This window comes from Balaenoptera borealis (assembly GCF_965194805.1).
Source record: "Balaenoptera borealis genome assembly, chromosome: 19".
In the NCBI taxonomy this organism is placed as follows: domain Eukaryota; kingdom Metazoa; phylum Chordata; class Mammalia; order Artiodactyla; family Balaenopteridae; genus Balaenoptera; species Balaenoptera borealis.
The window spans coordinates 59,929,221-59,955,352 of record NC_138878.1 but is presented as its reverse complement, the minus strand read 5'-3'; the positions used below and the strand labels follow the sequence as shown (position 1 = coordinate 59,955,352).

Sequence of the window (26,132 nt, the reverse complement as noted above, 5' to 3'; positions counted from 1 at the left end):
AAGAATGGAACTGTCAGCTTACTACCAATGGTAGATTTGAGGTCAAGTCCCAGTGATGCTTTTTTTCTTTTTTTAATTTACTTATTTTATTTTTGGCTGCATTGAGTCTTTGTTGCTGCACGCGGGCTTTCTCTAGTTGTGGCAAGCAGGGGTTACTCTTCGTTGTGGTGTGTGGGCTTCTCATTGCAGTCGCTTCTCTTGTTGCGGAGCACGGGCTCTAGGCGCACAGGCTTCAGTAGTTGTGACACTAGGGCTCAGTAGTTGTGGTTCGCGGGCTCTAGAGCTCAGGCTCAGTAGTTGTGGCGCACGGGCTTAGCTGCTCCACGGCATGTGGGATCTTCCCGGACCAGGGCTCGAACCCATGTCCCCTGCATTGGCAGGCAGATTCTCAACCACTGCGCCACCAGGGAACCCCCACCCCCACCCCAGTGATGCTTATGTGGCACTATGAGTCAGACATCTTCTAAGGGATCGACCCATGAGTTAGATACGTTATAGTATCAGCCCCATTTTGCAGGTTGGGAAAACTGAAACACAGAAAGGTTGTCACTTGCCCAAGCTCACACACTGGAATGTCACCAGAATTCAAACTCAGGCAGCCTGGCTCTGAATGAGGGCTCTGGACCACCAGGCTCTACTATCTCCCATGTGGCAGCAAGGTGATTAGCCCTCTTCTGGCCTCAGTTTACTCAACTGTGAAATGGGCTTTCCATTAGTCACCTCTTCGGTTTGCTGCAAGGGTTAAACGACATCGGGCTTAGGTCCAGGAGAAGTGTTTTTAAAATGGGCGCCTTTGTTTCTTCAGTTCCTTGCAGGAGGATGGGAGAAGAGGCCTGGCCGCCTGCCTCCCGTGTTAAGTCTTGGTGAGTTGTCCAATGCTCCACTGAGAGGAGAGACAAAACAGGGCAGAGATCCAGACCCTGGGTCTTCCAGAAAGCACGGGGCGAAGTGCCCAGGGGCCTGTGTGCCTCTCCCCACCCCCCACTCTTGGCTGGGTGAGGGGCCCCTTGGCTTTACCACGGTCTCCCCCCTCCGGACCTGACCACACCGCATCCTGTTGGGGCCCTGCCAGAGAAGGAAGCGGAGTCTGGGGTCCCACCGGGAAGTCCCGCGGGGTGTGATGCAAAGCCTTCCCTGCCCCCCACGCAGATAAAGGCGCAGAGCCAGCCTGGAGCTGCTAGCCATCTCCGCGCCCTGCCTGCCATGACCCGCCGCCGCGCGCTCCTCGCCTGGGCCCTACTCGTCCTCCTCGGCCTCAGAGCGGCTCAAGAAGCCTCGGTAAGCTGCATCCCCATCGTGCCCCGCAGAGGGTGGAAGGCCCTGGCGTCCGAGCGCAGCCAGCGCCTAAGACGGCCCGTGCGCTACGCGGTGGTGTCGCACGCAGCAGGCAGCGCCTGGGACACCCCGGCCTCTTGCCTGAAGCAGGTCCAGAACGTGCAGCACTACCACGTGCGGACGCTGGGCGGGTGCGACGTGGGCTACGAGTGAGGAGGAGAGGCAAAAGCTGGAGACGGGACTGGAGGAGAGAGAGGCGCGCGGGCCCGGGAGACCGCAGGGACCCTGTTCTAGAGCCGCCTGGCCGACACCCCGGGCACCTTAATCAACCGCGCAGCATCGTCGTTTGTCCCCAGGGTCGCTGCTTAGGGCTGGGCGTGTGCAGGCAGCGCAAAGATGCTAGGAGGAGGGGAAGCGGCTGCAGTCCAAGCTCTGCCCCCAGAGGAAGGGACAGACTTTGCAGGAAGATGTCCTGTGTACTGGATTCCCTTGGTAAAGTCCGGTGCCTCGTTAAGCACCGGGCCAGGTTGCCGTCCCAGCTCCATTTACTGCTGGCTGAGCCCTGGGGCAGGCATTCACCCTCTTTCAGCTTCAGTTTCACCTTCCTCCTCTGCAAAGTCAGTGGGGTCGTGGCCCACTCCATCACTAAGCCAGCCAAACCACTTAGGACACCGCCTGGTGTGCAGTGGGAGCCCCCAAATCCATTGACTGTTGGCGCCTATTACTATGTGCCAGGCTGTGCGCCAGATGCTGGGATGGGGGCACAGCCATGAACAGTGTGAATCTAGCCCAAAGGGATTTAAAGACCAGCAGGCAGCAACAGGTGAGAAACAAGCAAAGTCAACAAGATGAATTCAGATGGTGAGAGAAGCGATGGAGAAGAGGAACAGAGTGACTGACGCGGCTCCGGCATATGGGAGCCGAGAGAAGAGTGTAGTAAGCTGGGGGTACAGCAGAGGTAGAGGCCAGGAGGCTGAGTGAGTGGGTCATTCCTGAGGGACAAAGGTCAGGGTGGCTGGAGGTAGCCGGGAAGAGTGATATGAAATGAGGAAGGAGTTGGCAGGGGCCAGAAGGCACAGGGTCTTGTGGGCCATGGGGAGGACCTCCATTCTACTCTAAGACAGGAGCCATGAGAGGGATGTGAGCCTGCTTGGGTATGAGAAGCTCCCTCCGGCTGCAGTGTGGAGAACAGACTGTAGGGGGGTGAAGGCAGAAACAGGGGCAGGGATTGGTTAGATCTGCCTCTGGGGCCCATGCCCACCAGCTCCCTTTCCAGGGTAATAGGCTGGGGTCCCGCAAAGGGGCTTCTATAACAAGAGACTCTACTGGTTCTCAAGCCTCGGTAAACACCAGAATCACCTTACTGGAAATGCAGGTTCCCAGGCCCCACGCTTAGAGACTGCTTCAGTAGGGCTGGGGTGAAGCCAGAAAACCTGAGGACCTCGCTTGGAAAAATCTGGAAGCCTTCAAGGGTGTCCCCAGCTCTTCTGGCTCAAGATTTTACAATTCAAAGGCTCCAACTTCAAATTTGTTTCCCAAGAGTCAGGTGCTCCAATTCTAAGCGTTTCCCTGAAGGAATGAAGAGCAGAGCTTGGCTCCACAGCCTCTGGGCTAAATCACTTTATAGAAAAGCAAACTGACGTTTGTTTCTCAGATTTTAGGATTCAGAGTCTGATCCAAATGTTTTGAATCCCCCTTCCTTGTCGCATCTTGTTCGGAGCCTCAGTTTCTTCACCTGTAAAATGGGGCTCCTGACTACCCACCAGGTGGTGGGGTTTGAAGTTTAAATTAGATGCATCCATTTAGCTAATATACAGAGAGTACCAACTGCTTGTGCCAGATGCTGGGGCTGTGGCAGGACCATAACCGGCCCAGTCCTGGGGGTCAATATCACTATGGTATTTCTAGTCTCTTCAATCCAGATTCTGAGAGTCTGGTTTCCCAAGTGGCAGATGCAGGACCCAGTATTAGAGTTCCCCCATTCTGTGCATCCTTGGTGACCTTGTGAGCCAGAGGACTGAGGTGACAGATATCGCATCTCCAAAACGCCCATCTTATGGTTAATTCCAGGGTGCCAAATGAAACTCGCTCAAGCAGGACATGTTGAATGAGTGAACCTGACAGATCTGCTGCCAGGATTGGAAACCTCAAAGAGGCAGATGCTGGGGCTCCAGGGTTTGTGTCTGGTTGCAGCGCCAACCCTCGAGTCCCTGATCCTGTCACTCAAGTGTACCCCAGCAGGGAAGAGGAAGCAGGAAGCAGGCTGGGGAGAGGGCAGAAGAGCTTCTCAGTGGAGAGTTCTGAGAAGCATTAGTGTCCAGGACGTGACCTTGGGTAAATAATCTAAGTCTGCTTCCTCAGCTTAAAGTGGGGATGACAACAGTGCCTGCCTCCGAGGACTGCATGTGAGAATTCAGCAAATCAAGAGCTCAGCCAGTCCTCCAGGGAGGCAGGAGAGAGCCAGACCATGTGGGTGGGAGTCACGGAGACCTGGGTGAAAATCCTGACTCCTCACAGGGTTGAGGATGCAGAAAGGTGCATGTAGAGCTGTGCCTGACAAATGGCAATGGCCATGGTCATTGTTCTTACTGTGGAAGATTAGAGGATAGGAGGAGGGTGTTGGGGAAATTGTGTGTGAGTGACAGGGACAGGGGCGGGGCGAGCAGAGGATAGGGAGGGAGTCCTACCCCACCCCCCGAAGCCCTCCGTCACTCATCCAGACCACCCTCCCACCCCCACAGCTTCCTGATGGGAGAAGACAGGCTCCAGTATGAGGGCCGGGGCTGGAACACCTTGGGCGCCCACTCAGGTCCCACCTGGAACCCCATACCCCTCGGCATCTCCTTCATGGGTAACTACATGGGTAAGTGACTGTCCAGCCATCAGCTAGGGGGCTGACATGGAGCCTGGGGGATGGCACCGCGTGGTGAGTAGTTGCTGGGAGGCTCTGCCACCTACAAGCTCTGTGACCTCGGGCAAGTGACTCTGCTTCTCTGAGCCTTGTTTCCTCTTTTGGATAAAGACCATTTTCAACCACATGGTTTCAGTGAAGATTAGTTCATCTCTATAAAAGTTCTTAGACCAGTCCATGGCACCTAAGAAGTGCTTGATAAATGGCAGCTATTGCTGTGGCTTGGCTGGGGAGGTCTGGGGGCAGATGAGGGCAAATAAGCAGTAATCTTGACAGCTGACACTTGCCGAGGGCTTACTCTGTACATAAAATAACTCTTTTGATCATCCCACAGCCCTGTGGGCAGGCGCTTTCATTCTCCCCTTTCACAGATGAGGAACCTGAGGCACAGAGAGGTTAAGTCACTGCTTGGTGGCGGCAGGCTGGGTTCTGGGCCCTAGCGGGCCAGCTCAGAGTACAAAATCAGAAGCACTACCCACACTCCCTCTGCCCTTCGAGGAAGCCCCAGCCTAACTCCTGCCTCTACCTCCCACAGATCGGGTGCCCCCGCCCCGCGCCATCAGGGCAGCCCAGAGTCTGCTGGCTTGTGGCGTGGCTCAGGGATTCTTGACTCCTAGCTATGAGGTCAAAGGACACCAGGATGTGTAACAGATGCTCTCTCCAGGCAACCAGCTCTACGAAATCATCCAGCAATGGTCACACTACCACCGCGTGTGAGGCCCTGTCCGTCTTCTCACACCGCCCCCCCCACCCCATCAGAAACCCCACTGCCTCCCCCTCCCCCAATTAAGGCAAACCTCAAACTGTATTTCCGTGTCCCACCATCCCCCTCCCTACCCTCCCTCCCCTCCATAAGATCCCAGCCACCCCCCCCACAACCTCCCAGAACTCTGATCTTGCTCAGAACCCAGAGGCCCCGACCCTGAACCAAGACCCCAGAGATCCCAGCTTGGAAGCCACATCACAGCTCAGAACCCAGAGGCCTTAGGTCAGAGCACAGGAATAGCACCAAGTCAGCTGAGATGTCACCAGCAGAAGCTCAGGGGTCCTCACCTCCCGGGCAGGAAGCCATGCGGCAAGGCACCTCCTCTCTACCACACCGCCAAAGACATCCTGGGCAGCATCTCTGCTTGAACTCCTCTGGCGACAAGCTGCTCACTCCCACCCCTCAGGTCCCCCCCCTCATTGCTTTAGAGAGTGCGGGAGTTTCTTCTGAGCCTGTACTCCAACCTGCCGCCCAGTCACAGGCATGGCCAGAAATACACGCAGGTCCCAGTTACACCCCCTCCCCACCCGATCTTCATTCCTCCTCACTCCACCCCGACCCTTCAGTCATAGGCTGAGGGATCCCAAGGGCACATATGTTTATTTACAAAACACACTTACCCTCCCTCCCAGAATGCAATGGCTTCGGGAGACGTAGGGATTAGGGCCTCACACACCTGAGACCCCAAGAGCACCAGGAGGAGCGGGGGGCCTGGGCGGGGCCAGCACACACCGGCCCCGCCCCTCACGCCGAATCCATCCGAATCCATTGGAGGGGCAGTAGTCTCTCTCCGAGGTCACGAGCGCGTGTCCAGTCTGTTCATGTATTCCTGCAAGGCCTTCAGGCGGGCGTCGATTTCGGCCATGTCAGCTGCCTGGTGGTCCGAGCTGTACTCTGTGAGAGCAGGCGTGGCTGTGGGGGTCCGTGAGGGGCCCAATATCCTGCCCTCAGTAGCATCCCAGCGGGCTCTGGGGCAGGTGAGGGGGAGATGTGGAGTCCCAGGCTCACCTTTGATGGGGATCCAGCCCCCCGAATCGGCCAGGCGTCTCTGATGGCGGCCGCGTTCCAGGGGGCTAGGCTTCTGCTGCTGGGGGTGGCAGGAAAGGGGGTCAGGCACCCTCTATGCCTGCCCCCCAAATCCCACCGGCAATTCTGAACCAAAGGACCTCATAAAAATTAAGGGTTGACACCTACTGAGCACTTAAATGCAAAATAAACTCCTTGTAGCTTCACCAGAACCCTCAGATGTGAATGCTATTACCATCCCCACTTAACTGATAAAGAAACTGAGCTACAGAAGCTAAGTAACTACCGTGAGTCACACAGGTTCTAGGAAGGGGAGGCAGGTTTCAAGACCTGGGAATTTGAGGCCAGAGCCGGTGCTCCTAACCAGAGTCTCCTGCCCCCACCTCATCCCCATCCTCCTCTCCGATCCAAAGGTCTCAAAACACTGCCTCCAGAGGCATTTCGGAGCCGCCTTTACAACCTGATCCCCTAGAATGGAATCATGGGAGAAAGGGCCAGCGAGCTTCCGGTGGTTTAACGCTGCCCCTGCCTCCTCCAAAGCCTGAGGAAAGTCACTCACCGTATTGGACCCACTCCAGGTGGTGGGGCTGGGCGGCTTCCCCCGGCGGCGACGAACGCTGAGAGGACAGAGTAATCAAGGACCAATGGGAGGGGTCTGTGGCACCTGCCACCTCGCCCTCTTCCATGGTTTCAAGGCTCCAGCCTCCATCACCCAAGTTCCCCGCAAAAGACTGTTTCGAGTCTCCCCAGACACCCGTTTGGAGGCGGTCCTTTCCCCCAGCCCAAGTTTTACCCTCTAGGGAGGGATTCAGAGAAATCCTCGAACTCGCTGCAGGAGCTGGCGGACGAGTAGCGGCTGCGGAAACTGTCCACTAGAGGGAGAAGGAGAGTGTGAGCCTCTTGCACTGGCCACAGCCCCGCCCAGCCCGCCTGTCAATCCCGCGCGCTCCAGCCCAGTTACCCGAGGAGCTGCGGTTTCGCGAGCGGTTAGCCGCGTCTCCTCGACCGGTCACGGCTGCGGGGGGCCGAGTCTGGCGAGACCAGGAGACGGATGGACCGTCCCCGCTTCCTCCGCTGCCCAATCGGCTTCGCTGCTGCTGCTGCCTGGAGAACGAGAAAGGAGACGCCCACCTGTGCGCCCAACTAATTCGGGAAAGGGCGTCGCTGCGCCCCGTGGGTCACACCTAAATAGGGAAAAATCATGCGGAGACACAGACCAGGTAGGGGTGGGAGAGACAAATAAGCAGGGCGGGGGGATGGGGGAGGCTGGCGATCAGGAGAGGGGATGGAGTTCAGGCGGGAAGCCGGAGCAGGTAGGGGGAAGGGGAGAGATGGAGCAGATGACAGGTGATGGAGATGGGAGTTGGGGATGGATGGTCAGAGGGTCAGGTAAAGGGACAGGGATACGGGCAGGTGAGGAGAAAATGGGCGCTAACTTCATCTTGATCGCTCTCTGCTTCTTCTCCTTGGCTTTCACAAAGGTTGTTGGGTCGAAACGGGGCACGCGACCACCTAGGACCGGGTGGGGGTGGGGTGTGGAGAGAAGAGGAGGCTGGAGTCATAGGATCACGCCTCCACAGTTTAGTCCCATCCACCTCCTCCCACGGGCAGGGCAGGGTCATCACAGACCTGTGGGCGAGGGCGAGGGGCGGGCAGGGCGGCCTTGACCCCGGCCCCCGCGGTCGCTCTCCCGGGATGAGGAGCGGGCAGCGCCACGGCCACGCGACGTGGAGCGCTCCCGAGACGTCGAAGCCCGATCTTCCCGGGCCGAAGGCGGCACCACCGGTGTAGTCCGTCTCCTGGGAGCACAGAGTCCACTGTCAGTTTCCCACCGGCGACAACTCCTATCCCAAGCCTCTTCCCGGACTGCACCATCTCCGAAACTTCAGGCCCATCCCCCATCAACTCCTAAACATTCACGTACTTACACGATCCTCACAGATACCTTCTCCCAGGGTCCATCCCTATCGGAGCCCCACAAACCACGCCCCCCCAAAACCCAACTGTCACTTCCCTACATCCTAACACATCCTTTCACCAGACCCTTCTCCCAGAGGTCTCCCACAGCCCCCTGGAAACCCTTCCCAATTTTTCAACACCCACCCCAATACATGCCAGCAAACATCACTCGGATACCCACCTGCTTAGCCACGCCCTTTTGCTCAACTAGACCTCAGACCCCGCCCCTTTTCGGTCCCTATCTCCAGGTTCAGCCTCCTGAATGCCGCCTCAGGCCTGCCCATCTCTCTACAGACCCCGCCCATTGTTTTCAACTACTGTGTGTGTCCTTCCCTATGCCCCATACAGTCCATTAGGCCCCACCCATCCCTCCATTCCCGCCCACTCTCAGGCTCTACCTGTCCTCTCCACCCTACCTGGGCCCCGCCCCGTCACTCAGGCCCCGCCCAACCACGCCCGGAGCCCACCTGCAGGCGGGGTCCACAGCTCCAAGGCCCCACCCACCCCTGGCCGCGCCCCTCACCCCCTCTTGTACATGGCCAGCTCAGTGTTCAGCGTCTTCAGCCGGGCACGCAGGCTCCGCTCCGATGCCTTCACCTCCTCTAGCTGCCGGGAGGGAAGAGGGGCGTAGAGGTCCAGACTGAAGCCAAAGTCCGGGACCCGCCGGCGCCCAGCCGGCCGCCCCGCCCCCTCACCTCCTGGGCCAGGCGGCGGCAATCCTGGCTTCGGCGGCCGGACCCGCGGTGCCCGAGGCCGCGCTCCTGCCGCAGCTCCAGCTCCAGGCCGCGCACGAGCCCGCGCAGCGCCTCGACCTCCTGGCGCGCCGCCCGCCCGGCCAGCGCCTCCTCGCGCGATCTGCCCAGCTGGGCCTCCAGCTCGCGCTTCTCAGCCGCCAAGCGCGACACCCTGGGAGGAGGAGGTAGAAAGCGAACGCTGGGGCGGGGTGAGGGGCATGGTCCCATAATCCTCACTCCTCCATTGGGGTGGGCACGCACCATTTCTTGATCGGTAATTAGAGAAATGAAAATGAAAGCCATCAAGAGATGATGAGCTGATAGGAACTTTATAAGACAGGGATCCAGCTCTCAACATCCAAACCCATCAGTCCCAACACCACCTGACAGTAGCAAATACACAGCCCCGCCGAGGAAGGCACTGTCCCAGAAACCTGAATCTGATTAGCCTATAGGTTTAACAACCACTTCGCGGGAAATAAACAGAACAGGGGACTACGTGAACCATGGAGATAAAATCAACAAAATCCAGGGACTTCCCTGGCGGTCCAGTGGTTAAGACTCCGCGCTTCCACTGCAGGGGGCACGGGTTCTATCTCCGGTCTGGAAACTAAGATCCCGCAAGCTGGGCGGCCAAAAAAAAAAAAAAAAATCAACAAAATCCAGACTGTGGGAAACTGTACAAATAACCAGGCTTCTTCCACAAAGAAGTAGCATGAGAAAGGGGGGGAAGGGGTACTGTAATAAATTAAAAGAGATATCTGGATACTTATTCACACAAGCCAATTACAAAAAGACTTTCGTGAGATGATCAGAGAAGTGTCACCACATACACCCTGGGTATCAGATGACATTAAGGAATTTTTGTTAATTTTGTTGGATGTGATAACAGTGCTTATGAGTTTTTTTTCCAAAAATGTCCTTATATGTTAAAGATACATATTGAAGTGTTTACAGAGGAGATTCGGTGTCTGGGCTTTGCTTCTCAGGAGAGAGGAAAGGGCATAGATCAAACAAGATGGGCAAAATGTAGATAACCGTTGAAGCTGGGGCACAAGTACACGTGCATTATACTACTGTCTACTGTGCGTGCTTGGAATTTCTCCCAATAAAACATTTTTTAAAATCTGTGGCTCCCCCACACTCTCCAAGGAGCTTCCCCATTCGGTCCCTTCCAGCTGACTTCCCCCCTCCCCTCCTCTCCTCCCACCTCCCTCTCCCATGGTGCTCTTTGCAAACGCAATTCCCTCCTCCTGAACCCTCTCTCTCTCCTCCTTCTCCTGGCAGGAACCACTCCACTCATCCTCCAAACATCACATCCCCCCCGGGGAAGCCTGCCTGCCCTCCCAGCCAGGCTGTCATGTCCCTGTATTCTCTCCTCTCCTGGCTCTCTGTACGTTTCCTTCCCAGCACCAATGACGGTGGAGCTGACATTGATCAGTGTGATCATCTGTTTTCTGTCTGCATCCTCACTCCAGCTGTCTGGTCACTGTGTAGGAACCCGGGCTCTGTGGCCAGGCTGATGGCATCCAACTCTATTCCACTTCTTACAAGCTGTGTGACCTGGGGCAGTTTCACTTCACATCTCTGTGAAGTGGGACGATAATAATAACACCTGCTGATGGAATCTGTAAAGAGCGCTTAGACTGTGTCTGGCACTGAGTGATGGCTCGGTAAACATCGGTAGGGCCAGGCAGTGTGCCTGGCACACCGTAGGAACTCAGTAAATGTTGGATGACTGAATGAATGAATCTTGGAGTCTTCCCAAACTCCCTAACTCCAAGCTGGGAAGAGAAAGGTAAGAACCAACAGTCCAGTTGTGGATCTCACGGTAGATGACGCCACCTTGTGGCCATCCTGGGAAACACATGCACACACACCAGGAAGACTCACAAGGTTCTCCAAGCCCCATGAGCTTGCACTTCTGGGAGGGGAGCGGTCTGGTCCTCCCAGTCAGCACTGAGTGCTCAGTCCTGGGCTAGCAGCTGCCAGCAGTGCACAGTGGCTGAGGAACCAAAGGTGGCTTGGGCTGATTGCCTGGATTCAAGGTCTAGCCAGGCCATATTACTTCACTGTGTAACCTGGGGCAAATTCTCTAACCTCTCTGGGCCTCAGTTTCCTCCTCTATAAAATGGGGACGATAGTAGTGCCTACTTCGGGAGGATTAAATCAGTTAAATCATACAGCACTGAACAGAGTCCCTGGCACACAATTAAATGCTCGATAAACAATAGCTACTGGTATTATTATTATTACTACTACTAAAAATAGTATTAGCCCTCCCCAATGAGTGGGGCCCCCACCAGATGGAGACCAAGTCCCCGTCAGCCCCTCCACAGCCCTCAGCACACAGCAGGCACTTAGTAAACATGCCCATCAGGTTCCTGTCACAGCCTCCCATAACACAAGCTCCCTTTCCTGCCTAACCCCATCTCCATTTGCAATATACTCGGGTGGGTATGTGATCAATGCCTCTCTGCCCCCTGCGCGGGCACTACACCATGGGCAGGGAAGGGGCCAGCACAAGAGAGGCGCTTGGTGAAGGTGGATTCAACTGAATAGAGCCCTGCCTCGCACCCTGTCTTTGCACATGCTGTTCCCTTTGCCTGGAACACCCCTCCCTTCCCAGGCAGGGTCAGGTCTCCCTCTGGACTTCCTCAGCCCCATCCATGGTGAATCTTCACTGTCTGCAGACACATCTGTCTCCCGCCCTGGACTGGGAGCCCCAGGAGAGGACAGGGCCAGAATTATCTCAGTCATTGCTGTGTCCCCAGCACCATTAACACATGGTGGGCACAGAGGAGGGGCTCAGAATAAGTATTTGGGGAATGAGGGATGGCTGTCCTTCCAACAGTGCTAAGCATTGGGTCCCGCAGTGCATGATGGGATGTGTCCCCCCCAGCCCCAGCCGCCCACCCCCACCCCCAGACTTACTGCTCCCGCAGATGCCAGATCTCAGTTTCCCGGCTGTCCCGAGTGTCCTGGCCATCCAGCCCTCGAAGGCGGCTCAGCTCCTCCTTTAGTGAGCGAATGATGCCCCGCAGGACCACAGGGTCTGGTTTGCCCTGGTACGGGAGGGGCAGCGGGTAGTGAATCCTGAGAAGGAGGATTAGAATCATGGCATCTCAGAGGCCAAGAATCCACCCAGGAAAGGACATGTGACCATTTCTGGCCAAATACTACAGGAAATTGGTTGGGAGTCTTCTGGGAACACTTTTGGTTTCCTGATAAAAACAGCTGATGCAATTAACAAGCACAGCCCTGTTCCACTTCCTCGGGCTTTGATATAGATGCAACGCCTGGAGAACCAGCAGCCATTTTGTGACCATGAAGAGATAAGGATGCAGTCAAAAAGCCAACACATTAAGGACGAGGAAAAGAAGAACAAAAACAAAAACAGAAGGAGCCTGAGTCCCTAACAAAACTGTTGAGTAGCAGCCATCTACCTAGACATCTCGTTATGTGATAAACTATTGTTTAAGGCACTGATAATGGTTATCCTGATACTTGTAGCCAAACACAATAATAAATGATATAACCCTCAACACTGAAGATTCCAAAGGCTAGGCTTAAGCAACATCCCCACCTAGCCCTGGGTACCAGGGGTTCCTAAGTTCTATCCACATCCTCTCCCATCTGACCACCAGCTACCAGCCTGGTGGGTATACTTGTACTCACCTGTCAAACTCCACAGAGTAGATGAGGATCAGGTAGCGCTTGGAGTTGAGCTGGGCCGATCTCGAGGCCAAGGGGCCTGGGCGGCCCCCCATCTTTCGGTTCCGCAGGGACTCCAGATCTGTGTAGGTCAGCAGGTCAAGGGTAACCGACTCACTGCTCTGTTGGAGAGAATGGGAGGAGCTGCCAAAAGACCCAACGTGGCCATACCCAGAGCACACAACCCACACACCTGGGCCACGCCCCATTCATTCTTTGGGCTAGCTGGGCTTTTCCACACTGAGGCTGGTGATGAAGATGGCCCTGCCCCATGAGGGGCTGCCACAGGACATCATCAGAGGGAGAAACTGAAAAGAACCTAAATGCTCAGCCATAGGAGACAGCTTAGTGCTGTGGCTTCCAAGTACTGTCCACAGACCCCCGGGGGTCCCCAAGACCCTTTCAGAGGAGTCCATGGGGTCAAAACACCTTGCATAATAATACTAAGATGTCATCTGACTTTTTTGCTGTGTTGACATTTGCACTGATGGTGCAAAAGTCATGGTGGGTAAAACTGCTGGTGCCCATTAGCAGAAAGCAAGCCAGGGGCATCAAATGCACTAGTAACTGTTGTATATTCCACTGCCACGCAGTCTCCGCAGGGGGATGGGAAGGAGGGAGAAACACACAAATAAATAAATAGATAGATAAAAACAGAAAATGAAACCTAGGAATGTCCTTAATAAACCTGTAAAAATTATTAATTTTTTGGGGGCCGCACTGCGCAGCTTGCAGGATCTTAGTTCCCTGACCAGGGATCGAACCTGCACCCCGGGCGGTGGAAGCGCGGAGTCTTAACCACTGGACCGCCAGGGAGCCCCAAATAATTAATTTTTTTGACTCTTGACCCTTGAGTGCACAGATTTTTACTACTGTGTGTGACAAAATGGAAAGTTCACATTCGGCTGCGTATCAAGGTACGACATTTTCTAGGAAAAGCACTTGTGTGATTGAATTTTGAGCTAAATTAGCCACTTTTTCATGGAACGCTATTTTTACTTGAAAAGGTACTGACAGACAAAAACTACGGTTATTCAGTCTTTGATGTTTGGCAAGCATTTTCTCAAAAACGAACAAAGCGAGCCTGTCACTTCAAAAAAATACAGCTAACAGTATTTGTTGCCAACAATAAAATTCAAACTTTAAAGTGAAAATTAGAATTTTGGAAAACCTGTATCTGCCACTGTGTGCTTGACAGCTTCTCAGTGTGGAAAGGCTTTCCTGGACAGATCAGTGAGGATATTAACAAATATGACTTCCTGATATTGTATAATGAAATGTGTCAACATCTGGAAGATTTGCACAACTCCGTGAGCCAATATTTTCCAAATGACCAATGCATGATGTTACAAATGATGCTACAAATGCATGATGTTAGAAAATGGGTAAAAGATCCCTGCAAAGTAAAGATACACCAATAGATTTTAATGTCACAGAATAGGAAAAGTTCACTGGTATGGTCTCAGATTCCACACTGAGATAAACCTTTAAGAAACTACCACATGTCCAGTTTTAATGCGCTGGCAAAAGAGGATATGCACAATTATCTGAAAAAGCTATTAAAGGACTCCCTTTTTCAGCTATATATCTTCCTGAGGCATATTTTTCTGCATGTACGTCAATCAGGACATATCACAACAGACTGCAGAAGCACATGAGAATCTAGCAGTTTTCTATTAAAGCCGGACATTAAAGAGATTTGCAAAAATGTTAAAAAAAACAACAATACTATATTTCTTACTAAATAATTTTGGTTTTGAAAACATTTTTCATAAAAAGGTTATGTAGGTCAGTAACAGGTTTGTTATTGTTATTTTTAAATGAATTTGTAAATATCTTTATATTTTTCTCAGTTTTAATTTACAATACAGCAAACAAATATTGATAGATAAAACCTGCATGAACAAAAGCTCTTTGGTGTCCTTAGTAATTTTTAAGAGTATAAAGGGGTCCTGAAACCAAAAAGTTTTTTTTTTTAATTAATTTTTATTGGAGTATGGTTTGCTTTACAATGTTGTGTTAGCCTCCACTGCACAACAAAATGAATCAGCCATACACATACCGGTATCCCCTCCCTTTCGGACTTCCCTCCCATTTAGGTTACCACAGTGCATTAGGTAGAGGTCCCTGTGCTATACAGTATGTCCCCATCAGTTGTCTATTTTATACATAGTATCAATAATGTGTATGTGTCAATCCCAGTCTCCCAATTCCTCCTACCCCACCCCTTTCCCCCTTGGTATCCATACATTTGTTCTCTGCGTCTGTGTCTCTATTTCTGCTTTGCAAATACACCTATACAACTTTTCTAGATTCCACATATATGCCTTATTATATGATATTTGCTTTTCTCTTTCTGATTTACTTCACTCTGTATGACACTCTCTAGGTCCATCCACGCTGGGACCAAAAAGCTTGAGAACCACTGGGTTAAATAAATCATGATGCATGGGTACACTGGCATACTAAGCAACCACTAACAAGGATGACAAACTCAAAAGTTGTAATAATAATAAAAATAGATAATACCTGTATAGCACTTATTATGAGCCAGGCACTATTCTAAGCTTTTTACATGTAATTCATTTAATCTTCGTAACATTATGAAATGGGGACTACTATCATCCCCACATTACAGATAAGGAAACTAAGACATGGAGTAACTGGCCCACGGCTCCCAAGTAGTAAATGGTAGTGATGACTGATTTCAGAGTCCATGATCTTGGCCATTATGCTATACTGCCTATAGATACCAAAATGTTAACAGTCTGAGGTGGGGGATAGAAACGGAATTTAGACTCTTACTTTCTAAGTCACACATTACTTTAATATCATCACAATTTTATGAGTGCATATTTTACCTGTAATCAGAGAAATAATGTAGTTCACAGTTTTTAAATGATGTCTAAATAGCATCTATGTCACTCTAAGCTCCAACCTGCTTCCTTCTTTCCTATTAATATTTTTAACTGTTTGACATTATATATTTTTTTCAATTGTCTGTCTCTCCCACTAGACTGTCAGGTTCGTGAGGGCAGGAATTTTGTCTCTTTTGTTTACTGCTGTATTCCAGCGCCTGGCACACAACAGATGCTCAGTAAATGAAATGAATGATTATCTATATCCACTGACATGACTAAATTTTTATGAATTATTGTTGAATCTTTTAAAAGGCTACAGAATACCTTGGGAAATATATCAACTATATAAAATTATAGATCTGCAAATACACACACGTTCACAAGTGAATACAGAAATGGAGAAATGGCTGGAGTGATTTTCATCAAAATATTAATAAAAGGGACTTCCCCAGGGGTCCAGTGGTTAAGACTCCGCCTTCCAATGCAGGGGGTGCGGGTTTGAACCCTGGTTGGGGAACTAAGATCCCACATGCCACGCAGTGCGGCCAAAAATATATATATATTAACAATATATTACTAGGAGTGAGTATTGGGAATGGAGTGACTTTTACTTTCTTCTTTACATTTCTCTGTGACTTGAATTTTCTCCATGATAATCACTATCATTAGAATTACAATCAGAATAAGCCATTTACATTTGGGAAAGAAGAAAAGAAAACGATAGCCCTGTTCCTTCAATGAAAGAGAAGGTAGAGGGTCTTGCATACATCAGGTGGGCATCTACCCTCCCAGAGACCCAGGGAACAGACAGCTCCCCCAGCCCCCAACCCTGGCCCCTACCTGGGTGAGGGCCGACTCCAGCATGTTACAGAAGATGTTGAACTGTTTGAAGTTCCCTGTCTTGTGAGTCAAATCTTCGATGACTAGGTAGGGAGAAAAGTCCTTCCTGAGGTCTGACCACTTGTCCAGCCCAAGGGCAATGCACCCAAGCTTTCCACCTTTCCCCAACACCAGTGCCTCTGGCCCAAGGGATGAGCCCTACACCCCCTCCCCAGCTTAGAGAGCTTCTAGTCAGGTAGAAGAGGCAGGTGGACAGGATCCTGATTAGCCTCGTCTTCTGGGAGAAGCTGATCCCAGGGAAGGACAAGTGAGGCCACCCAGGCAGGCACACTCACAGCTGGCATCGAACTCGGCCTGCCACTGGTCGGCCGTCATCCGGTCCTCCACCTCCAGCTCTAGCACCTGCCCAGACACCATCACCCGCACAGCATGCTCCACACCCCGGAAGACGTAGTCCACCTGCAGGCCAGCTGGCTGGTCCATGGCCAGTGTCGCTGGAGAGGGGAATGAGACAGAGACCCAGAGGGGCTGAGAGCCCAGACTCAGGAGCTGGAAGGCCAGAATCCTGGTTCCACCATGTACCACCTTAGGAAAGAGATTTTGCCTCTCTGTGCCTCAATTTCCTCATCTGGAAAATGGGTACAGTAATGGCACCTACCTCATAGAGCTGTCATGAGAATTAAATTGGACAATACACATAAAAGCACTTGGAATTGTGTCCTGCACGTTACTATGCCCAATACACGCTGGTTACTAGAATATATGATTTCCAATAAGAGGATCAAGATTAATACTATTGATTATTAATTTATTAATTCTTATACTCATTATATATTTATTATTTATTCATTTATTTAAACATTTGTGGAGAAAAGTCAAGCTGTAAAGGGAGACAGAGTATTGAGATCAGGCTGGGCAGAGATTTTAAATAGAGGGTCAAGGGCAGGCCTCCCTGGGGAGGTGACATTTGGGCAGAGAACTGAAGAAGGTCAGGGAACGAGCCAAGTGGCTATCCCTAAGGAAAGTGGTCCAAGTTGAGAGAACAGCCAGTGCATGGATAACAGATTATCCATGATAAATTTAAATCATTTACATTGAATTAACAATTGAACTTCTTCATTAGTCCGCTGTAAGCATAAATACTTTCTCTCAGCCAACAGGACTACTACTCACTGTTAGTTCCATGAGGAGCTGGAGGAGAGGGTAGGCCTCCACCCTCAGCATGAACTCTAGGGACTGGTTCAGAATGGGAGCCCCAGGCTGCTTGGGTTCGTGTCCAAGTTCAGCTATGTGCACTTAGATGGGCAAGTAACTTAACCTCTCTTGGAGCCAGATTCCTTATCGTTAAAGCATAAGCCATCCTGGGTGCTGGGGATATGATGAGAAACCAGATTCTGCCCCTACCCTCGAGAGGGTGGCAACAGTTAAAGACATAAAAATGTCAACTAGTGGGGAAAGGGAATGCTAGGGAGTAGGGGTTGCTCTTTTAGCTCAGGTGGTCAGGGAAGGGCCACCCCCTCCCTGCTGAGCAGAGGCCTGGAAGGAGGGATGGGGGGAAGACAGGTGAATATCTGGGGATTAGGATCCAGGTAAAGGGAACAGCCAGGCAAAGATTCCAAGGCAGGATGTACCTAGTTTGTTCTGAAAACACCAAGGAGGTCAGTGTGAGGGAAGGAGAGGGGGAAAGTGAGGAGATCAGAGAGGTAACGGGCCAGATGATGTTCCTGCAGGCCTTTGTAAGCCCACAGAAGGATAACAGCGTTCATCTCCTTAGATTGGTGTAAGGATTAAATGAATTAATCATGTTAAACTCCTTGGTGAAATTGAGCCATGCCTGACCCAAGCAAGCACTCAATACATATCGGCATCGTCATCATTTTTTTTTTATTGAAATATAGTTGATGGACAACATTATGTTAGTTTCAGGTGTACTACACAGTGACTTGACATCTGCATACATTATGAAATGATCACCACGACAGACCTAGTAACCATCTATCCCCATACAAAGTTATTTCAATATTATTGATCATATTATGTGGCTTATTTTATAGCTGGAGGTTTGTACCTCTTAATGCCCTTCACCTATTTCATCCCCACTCCCAGTCATCGCTATTCTTGTTATTATTACTTTGTTGTCGTTTCTGAGCTTGAAAGGGACTAGAGAGACAAGGCCAGCCCATTCCCTTCCCAGTGTACAGATGGGGAAACTGTGGCTCTGTGAGAAAAAGAGCCCTGTGCAGAGTCCCACGGGTGCTGCAAAGACAGAGCCACCCAGGGATCCCCCAACCCAGATCATGGGGACTCCTCCAGTGCCTGACCTCCTTCTCTCCCCACTGTCTCCTTTAGTCCTCACACTTTCCCCAATTTAGTCCTTCCTAAAGTCTGATGTTGGAAAATTTAATATTTTGAGCCCTGAATCTCTAGGGCAGTGATTTTTTTTTGTTTTTGACCGTGCCACTGCACGGCATGCAGGATCCTAGTTCCCCGACCAGGGATCGAACCCGCACCCCCTGCAGGAGAAGCACCGAGTCTTGACCCCTGGACTGCCACGGAAGTCCCTCTAGGTCAGTGATTTTTAATCTTTTTAGAGTCCTCAAGCTTTTGAGAATCTAATGAGATCTCTGAACCCTCCCCAGATAAATGAATAGATCCATAACCTCTGCAAGTAATTTCAGGGTCTCCCAGAATACCACCCCCCAGGCTCATCCACAGATCCCCTTTCTCAAATGCCCAAGGACAACGGCCAGAGCCCCAGCCATCCTAAGAGGCACGTCTCTGCCTCTAGACCCAAGCTCTTAACTTTATCTGGGGGAGGCGGTCTCTGGCGCTTTGGACGGACTGATGAAATCTGGAGAACATTTTCCCACTCACACTCTCATAACTGTACTTTCATTCTCTGGGGTTTCAGAAGCGGGGGCGGAGGTTAATAATTCCTGACCTACGGGCAAACAAACAGCTACACGTTTCAACATATCCCTCACCCCCTGGCCCCCAGTGCGGGTGCCAGGCAGCGCTGGCCCCGCCCCACCGGGTGTCCTAAACCCCGCCCGCCCACCCCGCCCCTCAAACCCCGCAAGCCAATCAGCGGTCGCGCTGTCCCGGTTACCACGGCGCCAAAGGCAGCAGCGGAACACTTGACGAGCCACGCAGCCTAACCGCCCCATTCACCACCCCACTCTTGGTACCCAACTCTCCCGAGGAGGCAGAGGAAGAAGGGGACCCGCCCCACCTCATCCCCGCTGCCAACCCGGCCCTGCCCTCCTCCTTCCCCACTCCCCCACATAAGCCCCCCATTCACTAGATAACAGGGCCTTTCTGCATCCCACTGCCCTGATGACACAGCCGCCACCTCAGTCTCCAGATAGTAAGCCCCTGAATATTCTGCCCGAATTCAACTCTCCCCTTACGCCCACCTGCCTCCTCACCTGCACAAACTGCGCCCGCTCCCCTCCCTCCATCCTCTCTTCTAGACAGAATAAATCCCACACTCCCCAGCCAGCTCGACTCTCCCTTCCTGACCCCAGCTCCCCATCACTCATTCCCTAGATGGCCTCGAGATTCTGGCCACTCCCCTTCTCCCAGTCCCCCATGTTCTACTGGGGTTCCCCCCATATTCTACTTGAATTTTGTCCCGTCCCCCCCAACACACACACTATTCCGCCTGGATTCTGTCTGCATATTTGCCCAAGGTTCTACTCCACACGCACCCCATTTTCAGCCTGTATTCTGTAACCCTGATATTTCATCTGGATTCTGTTCCCTCTCAAATTCTATGTAAACTCCCTGCACCTCCCCTCCACCATTTTCCACTTCTCTTCCCTTCGGAGAGCCCTCCTTGAACCCCCCCTCCCCTCCCCCCCCAGTTCTGGGATTCTCCAGGCACCGAGTCACTCCCTTCCTCCTTCATGCCCCACCCTGCCCCCACTGCCGACCCTGTCCTTCTACCTGCATCCTCCATCCTTGCTCTGTGACTCCAACCAGTGGTCTGTGACCGCCGACCAGTGGCCCATCCTGGTCGCTGGTTTTGTTCCAGTCGCACGTCTCTCCCAGCTCCTCTTCGCCTCAGCTTAGGGACCTCCGCAACCCAGCCGGGGTGCTGTGCCCTTGAGGCCCCGCCCCTGCCAACCCGCGACGTCAGCACTTCCACCTAGTGCGCTCCGGGTGGACTCCCCAGCGCCCCACTCTGGTCCACACACCTGACACCATTTCTCCGGCCTTATGACATCATGGCTTCAGTGCACACGCGCGTGCACACACACTCAGTTTTCCAACCCCCAGCCCTCTCATCTTTCACTAAGGTGACCCCCCCTCCATTTCCAGTGTGACATCACCGCCCCTGGCTCCTCCTCCCAAATTATGCTCCCCGGATATTTCAGATTTCACAGCCCTCACCCCAGGACCGGAGTTGACAGTCCTCCACGCTGCGCTCCCCCCAAACAAGTCCACATCACCATGTCCCACACCAGACATGGGTAAATCACTGGCCCTGGCAGCCCCTACCCGATGGTTGTTTTCCCACCATCCGCTACCACCACGCCCCACACCAAATATTCCCGCCAGCCATGACCTAGCTGGAGTCTCCAATACAGCGTACCCCCCACCTCACATTCATACACGTGGCTTGGCCTCAGTGACTCTTCCGAGCCCCCAGCTCACTGCCCCGCCCCCCACCATGTGGGTGAATTGGGGCTGGATGGAACCCTCTTCCCCTTAGCCCTGCACTCTAGATCAAAACCTTCCACATTATCCCCCTGGAATGTATGGACCCCAAAGCCCTTTAGGACACCCCACAATCCAGACCCCCATAGTGCCCACCGCAGCCCATCACCACCCCCTGGGATATCAGACACCCTCCCCCACTGTCCCTCAAATGCTTTTTGCCTTAGATAAGGACTATGCACACCTACCAACCAGTGACTCACCCTTAATTCTGCTCTCTGGTAGGTATTGTAACCATCCCCCATTTTACAGAGGATGAAGCATCTTGCCTCGAATCCTGCAGTGAGGGACTGGCACATTCATCCCCCTACTCCTTATTCAGCTGCCTTTCCCTGACTACCTTCCTTTTCCTGCCATAACTCTCTGCTCCTTTCCCTTCCAGAGCACAAATCCAAATGTGGCCTCACACCTTAAGCACGGTACACGCTGCAGGCTGGGAACTCCTGGGTTCAGATCCTAACCCACAATGTGACCCCCGGCAAGGCATTTATCCTCTCTGGGCCTTTCCCCATCAGTAAAGCGGGGATAATAAGAGTTCCCACCTCACATAGGATTATTGTGGGGATTGAATTAGTCAGTACATACAAGGTGCTTCAAACAGTGCCTGGCACTTGGTCAGCTGTTACCATCTGTGCAACTAGCTGATGATTAGTTGCCAGACCAGAAGTTCATGAGGGCACAGCCATTTTGATCATTCTTGTATCTTCAGCACCCTGGGCCTGGCACAGATTGGGGGCTGCTTGTGAATTAATGGTCGATGCCAGGAGGCGGGGTTCAAGGCACTGGAGATACAAGCAAGGTCTTCTCCTCTCAGCTCACTCCTTGTCATCCTCCAGGTCTCAGCTCCAATGTCTCCTCCTGCAGGAAGCCCTCCCTGACTCCCAGGCTGGGTAAAGGGCTGCCTCGATCACTGCAGAGTCCCCAACATGGCCTAGCACTGGGCCAGCCACAGAAAAGGAGTTGAATGATGAGAGTTCCAGCCCAAGCTCTGAACCGACCTGTTTTTCAAAGTGAGGGCCGCAGACCTTCAGCATCAACACGGGAGCTTGATGACAATGCAGCATCCTGGGCCTGGTCCCAAACCTACAGAAGCAGAATTTCTGGAGGTGTGCCCAGGAATCTGCATTTCCTACAAGCTCCCCCAGCACAAACTAGAGCTGAGATCTTCTGCCCTTGGCCACCACAATCTGTCCAGTTTATGATCCCATCTAGACCCCAACACCCTCCCAGCTCAACAACCCTGCCCTGTATCACAGGGAGACCCCCCAAGAAATGGTGGTAATGGTGGAACAGTACAACTAACACCTTTTTAAGCACTATGTGCATTTCTAGGTGCTGAGTTCTAGATCCACTTGGAGCCAACACTCTAGTGAGGGGCGTCTAAGAAGCCCAGTGGATATAAACAAATACTAACATATGTCAGGTAGTGGTAAACCTTATGAAGAAAAGTAAAGCCAGGTGGTGAAGGGCCAGAGGGTGGCAGGAGCTATTTTAGTTTGGGTGGTCAGCGAGGGCCTGTCTGTGGAGTTGACATTTGAACAGAGACCTGAAGGAGATGCCACGAAGGCATGTGGGGGAACTCAATGCAGACAGAAGGGACAGCAAGTACACTCCCCACGTGGGGATGTCTTTGCTATGTTTGAGGGACAGCAAGGGGGCCAGGGTGGCTAAAGCAGAGTGAACAAGTGGGATTGGTGGGATCTGAGAGCTGGGAGGAGGGGGTGCTGGATCAGGTGGGGCCTTGTAGGCTTGGCAAAGACTTTTACTGTGTGAGATGGGAGCCATGGGAGGGTCTGAACAGGGGAGCAACATGATCTGACTTTTGTATTAACTTAACCATGGGGCCAAGGGCAGAGGCAGGGGACCCAGTGAGGAGCCCACTGCAAAAGATCAGGTAAGACAGGTGATGGCTTAGGCCAGAGCAGTAGCAAGGGAGGTGGTGAGACACGGTTGGATTCTGGATGTGTTTTGAAGGTAGGTCTGTGAGATTTGCTGATTGACAGACAGTACGTGGGTGAAAGAACAGGGAGGAGTGAACGACAACGCCAAGATTTCTGTCCTGAGTACCTGGAAGGATGGGACTGCCATCAACTGGGTTTGGAGGTTGAAGGGGGAAAACGCCAAGTTTAGTTTGGGGCAAGTTTTTAAAGTCTGTATGTCAGCTGGACTTCCAAGTAGAGAAGAGCCAGCCATTGGACATATGAGTCTTGAGTTCAGAGTAGAGATCCCGACTGGAGATAGACACTTGGAAATATCATTACATAAAGAGCATATGAAGCCAAGAGACTGGGTGAGGCCACAAGGTGAATGGTACATACTAAGAAGAGAGGAGGTCATTCTACTGATGATGAAGCTGAGGCACAGAGGCTTAAACAACTCACCCAGTGGCAGGGCCAGTGGCAAAGCCAGCATTCACACTCAGGCAACCCAACGCCAGAGCCCACACTCTTAGCCACCGGTAGGGTTAAGAAGTTTAAGAGTTAATTCACATAAAACACTTGGTAGGTGCCTGGCACATAGTAAGCCCTCAGTAAACGCTACGTGTATCATAAGCTTTCACACCTCGTCAAAGCACACCCTCATCCTTGGAGTTCTCACTCAATATTGTTCTTCACCTGCCCTCCACCCAAATCAAAGCTTTAACTGATGGCAGGGACTTCCACCACCCCACAATGCTCTATAACCCTCTGCCTTAAAACCTCCCATTAAATCGCAAGGCTATCTTACAAGGACATTTCTATATTTTACCATCTCCTGTCTCCTACTTTACACACTTCCCCCTTTAAAGAGCCTCCTGCGAAACAGAAAACACCCCCCGACTCACATACCGCCCTCTGCCTCACAACTCTACCCGTGTTAAAGGGCAACCCCTCCCGATTCTCACACTGCCAGTTCTGCTGCCTGCCCAGCCCACTCTCCCCCCAGAGCATCCCCTCCCCCCAGGATCGCTACCCCAGCCCGCGCACCAACTACTCTCGCCGCCTCTCACCTTCTCCACGGACACCCCTCCTCGCGAGCGGTTCAACTGCCGAAGCTCCAGCCCCGCCCCAGGATCCGGCCTTCTCGCTTCTGATTGGTACTGGCTTACTCGCAGCCAAGTTCCCATTAGTCAAAACAGACGCCCGTCACTATAGCCCGCCCCAGAGAAGAACCCGCCCTCCAACGCTTGCAATTGGCCAACTCTGAAGAGAGGTTCCGAAATGGGTTGGGTCGTCAGTCTCCTCTCTAATCACTACTGGCCGGTAACTACTGCCAGTCACACAAAGAAGGTTGTTCCTCTAAGAGCGGAGGAAATCCCGGAAGTAGCTCTTTGACTCCGCCCATAACCCCCTGCGGCAGAGCAGGCCACGCCCACGCGGAGGAGCTGGCTGGAGAAGACTGTCCGACGCGCCTGCGCAGAGGAAGGTCTTGGTCGCGGGTACAGAAGCTGCGGAAACGTTCCTAAAGACTGGTTGAGATTTATCATCGTTCAGGGCGTTCCAAGCCTGCACTTAGCAGTTTGCAGGCCTTGGCTTAGTGATAGTTAGCAGTAACCATGCAATGTAGGGGCTATTATGATCCTCATTTTGCCACTAAGGAAACAGGCTCAGAGAGGTACCGCCCCTGGCCCAGGATCACACAGCTTGAAAACTATCCCTATTTTGGCTTATGAGTCATCAATAGGGACAATACAGCTTACAGAATTTGATGGGGGAGTAGGGGAGGGGAGCGTTCTTTAAGAAAAGGAATACAAAATCACTAACACAAAACTGGGTATGAACATGAAAATTTACTTAAATATGAAATAATTGTTATTGTACTTTTAATATTGTTATTGTTACTTTTAAATGGTACATATTTAAAAGAGCTGACAAATACCACAAACATTGCAAAATCCCCAAAGATAAGGTAGTGTTTTTATTAACTTACTACCTGACACACCTGTGTGGTATGTTTCCTACTTTTTTGGCTGCTTATACTTATTTCATAATATCCCGATCTGCAGAGAGAAGAGAAAAGTAAATTATCTTTCCTCTAGCATACTTGATGGAACTTTTTTTAGTCATTATCATTTAGAAAAAGTTCAGCTTCACAAGTCAGTATTGGTGATGTCATCTAAGTTTTTTGGAAATTTGTGAAAACTTTCATAAAGTTTAACTCATGTAAGCTACATGTTTTGGAAAATGTTTCCACAGACTAGCTTCTAGCTCAGTCCTTTTAATTCTTGACTCCCTTTCATTATGCAGGTGCTTCTGGAGTAGACCACTAGAGGACCATTCATACCACAACAGACTGGCCTTGTAACTAGTGAGTTAGCACCTTGGACAATAAGATTATTCTGGAAGCCATTCCAGACACCAGGACAACTAGTTGGGTAATGTAAGTACAGCTGAAAGTGTCTATGAACCACATCAAAACATCCCATGAAACCCAACCTGAATGTATCCTCAACTCACCTTCCCCTCACCTAGATCCCACCAGTAACCAAGGTGACTCCAGCCCCACCCGTGGTAGAGAGAAATGCAACAGGGGGACATAGAACTGGGAAAAACCAGTGGTCTTAACCAACTGCATTTTAAATACCTTCCTTTTGTGAATTTTAAAAAAACATCAGCCCATAGGAACACCTTGCTAGGGCCGTGGAAGGGCCTATGCAAATCAGGGGCCCTGAAGCTTATGTGAGCTTTACTATAAATCCACTCTGAATACCTGTCATCATGCATCTATTGAATTGAATGTCCACTGTGTACCAGAGACTAATGCCAGAAATCCTGCCCTGAAGCATAATAGCTAGTCCTGACACTGCCACCAATTGGCTGTGGGGACCCCCTCCCTCTCTGGGTGTGAGTTTTCCCACCTATAGATTGAGTATTGCTAAAAGACTAACATTTTTGGTTATTAGGAGGCCCAGACATAAAGTCCACTAAAGAGTCCTATTAAGAATTTGGGGGCTTTGCAATCAGAGAGACCTGGATTAGAATCCCAAAGCGTATGGAAAAAAAATAATCTCTCAAGGCTTCCTCTTACCAGCTTGGGACTGTCCATAAGCCATATGTCTTCTGTGAGCTTCGCTTTCTTCATCTGTAAATGGAGTTCAGTGCATTCATTCATTCATCAACTGTTTACTGAACACCTGCTATGTTTCAGGCACTTTTTTATATTCCAGACACTATGTGCTGAGAGTAGGTACCTCAGTGAACAGGCAGAAAAAGCCCATGCTCTAGTGAACGGGAGACAATAAAATGCAAATAAATAAATGTCAGGTGCTGATAAGTGCTGTGAAGAAAATAAAGCAGAGTAAAGGGGACAGGATAGCCAAAGAAGTGTCTCAGCGAAGCTGGCTT

At 51.5% G+C, this 26,132-nt stretch overlaps 2 protein-coding genes across 6 annotated transcripts; one reads left to right on the top strand and one right to left on the bottom strand.

The window, feature by feature from the left end:
• Nucleotides 1–906: 906 nt before the first annotated feature.
• On the top strand, nt 907–4,903 carry PGLYRP1 (peptidoglycan recognition protein 1; the record flags this gene model as incomplete). The annotated part of the gene is given in 4 exon segments (XM_082367183.1): nt 907–1,484; nt 4,017–4,138; nt 4,722–4,831; nt 4,835–4,903. Coding segments are annotated over 4 exon segments (582 nt in total). The 5' UTR covers nt 907–1,203.
• Nucleotides 4,904–5,533: 630 nt separating this feature from the next.
• On the bottom strand, nt 5,534–23,929 carry CCDC61 (coiled-coil domain containing 61). Of its 5 annotated transcripts, none has more exons than XM_082369477.1 (14): nt 23,798–23,878; nt 16,422–16,580; nt 16,087–16,169; nt 12,350–12,507; nt 11,606–11,767; nt 8,633–8,843; nt 8,461–8,543; nt 7,608–7,777; nt 7,415–7,490; nt 6,940–7,082; nt 6,772–6,850; nt 6,538–6,595; nt 5,961–6,039; nt 5,534–5,846 (listed from the first exon to the last, which is right to left on the bottom strand). In XM_082369477.1, exons 2-14 carry the CDS (start codon nt 16,567–16,569, stop codon nt 5,749–5,751), a joined length of 1,548 nt encoding a protein of 515 aa, XP_082225603.1. In that variant the 5' UTR covers nt 16,570–16,580; nt 23,798–23,878; the 3' UTR covers nt 5,534–5,748. The 5 variants fall into 5 exon arrangements, with proteins under 5 accessions (XP_082225603.1, XP_082225600.1, XP_082225599.1 ...); XM_082369474.1 differs by lacking the exon at nt 23,798–23,878 and adding an exon at nt 20,035–20,324 and having other exon boundaries at nt 5,961–6,036; XM_082369473.1 differs by lacking the exon at nt 23,798–23,878 and adding an exon at nt 20,035–20,322.
• Nucleotides 23,930–26,132: the final 2,203 nt, after the last annotated feature.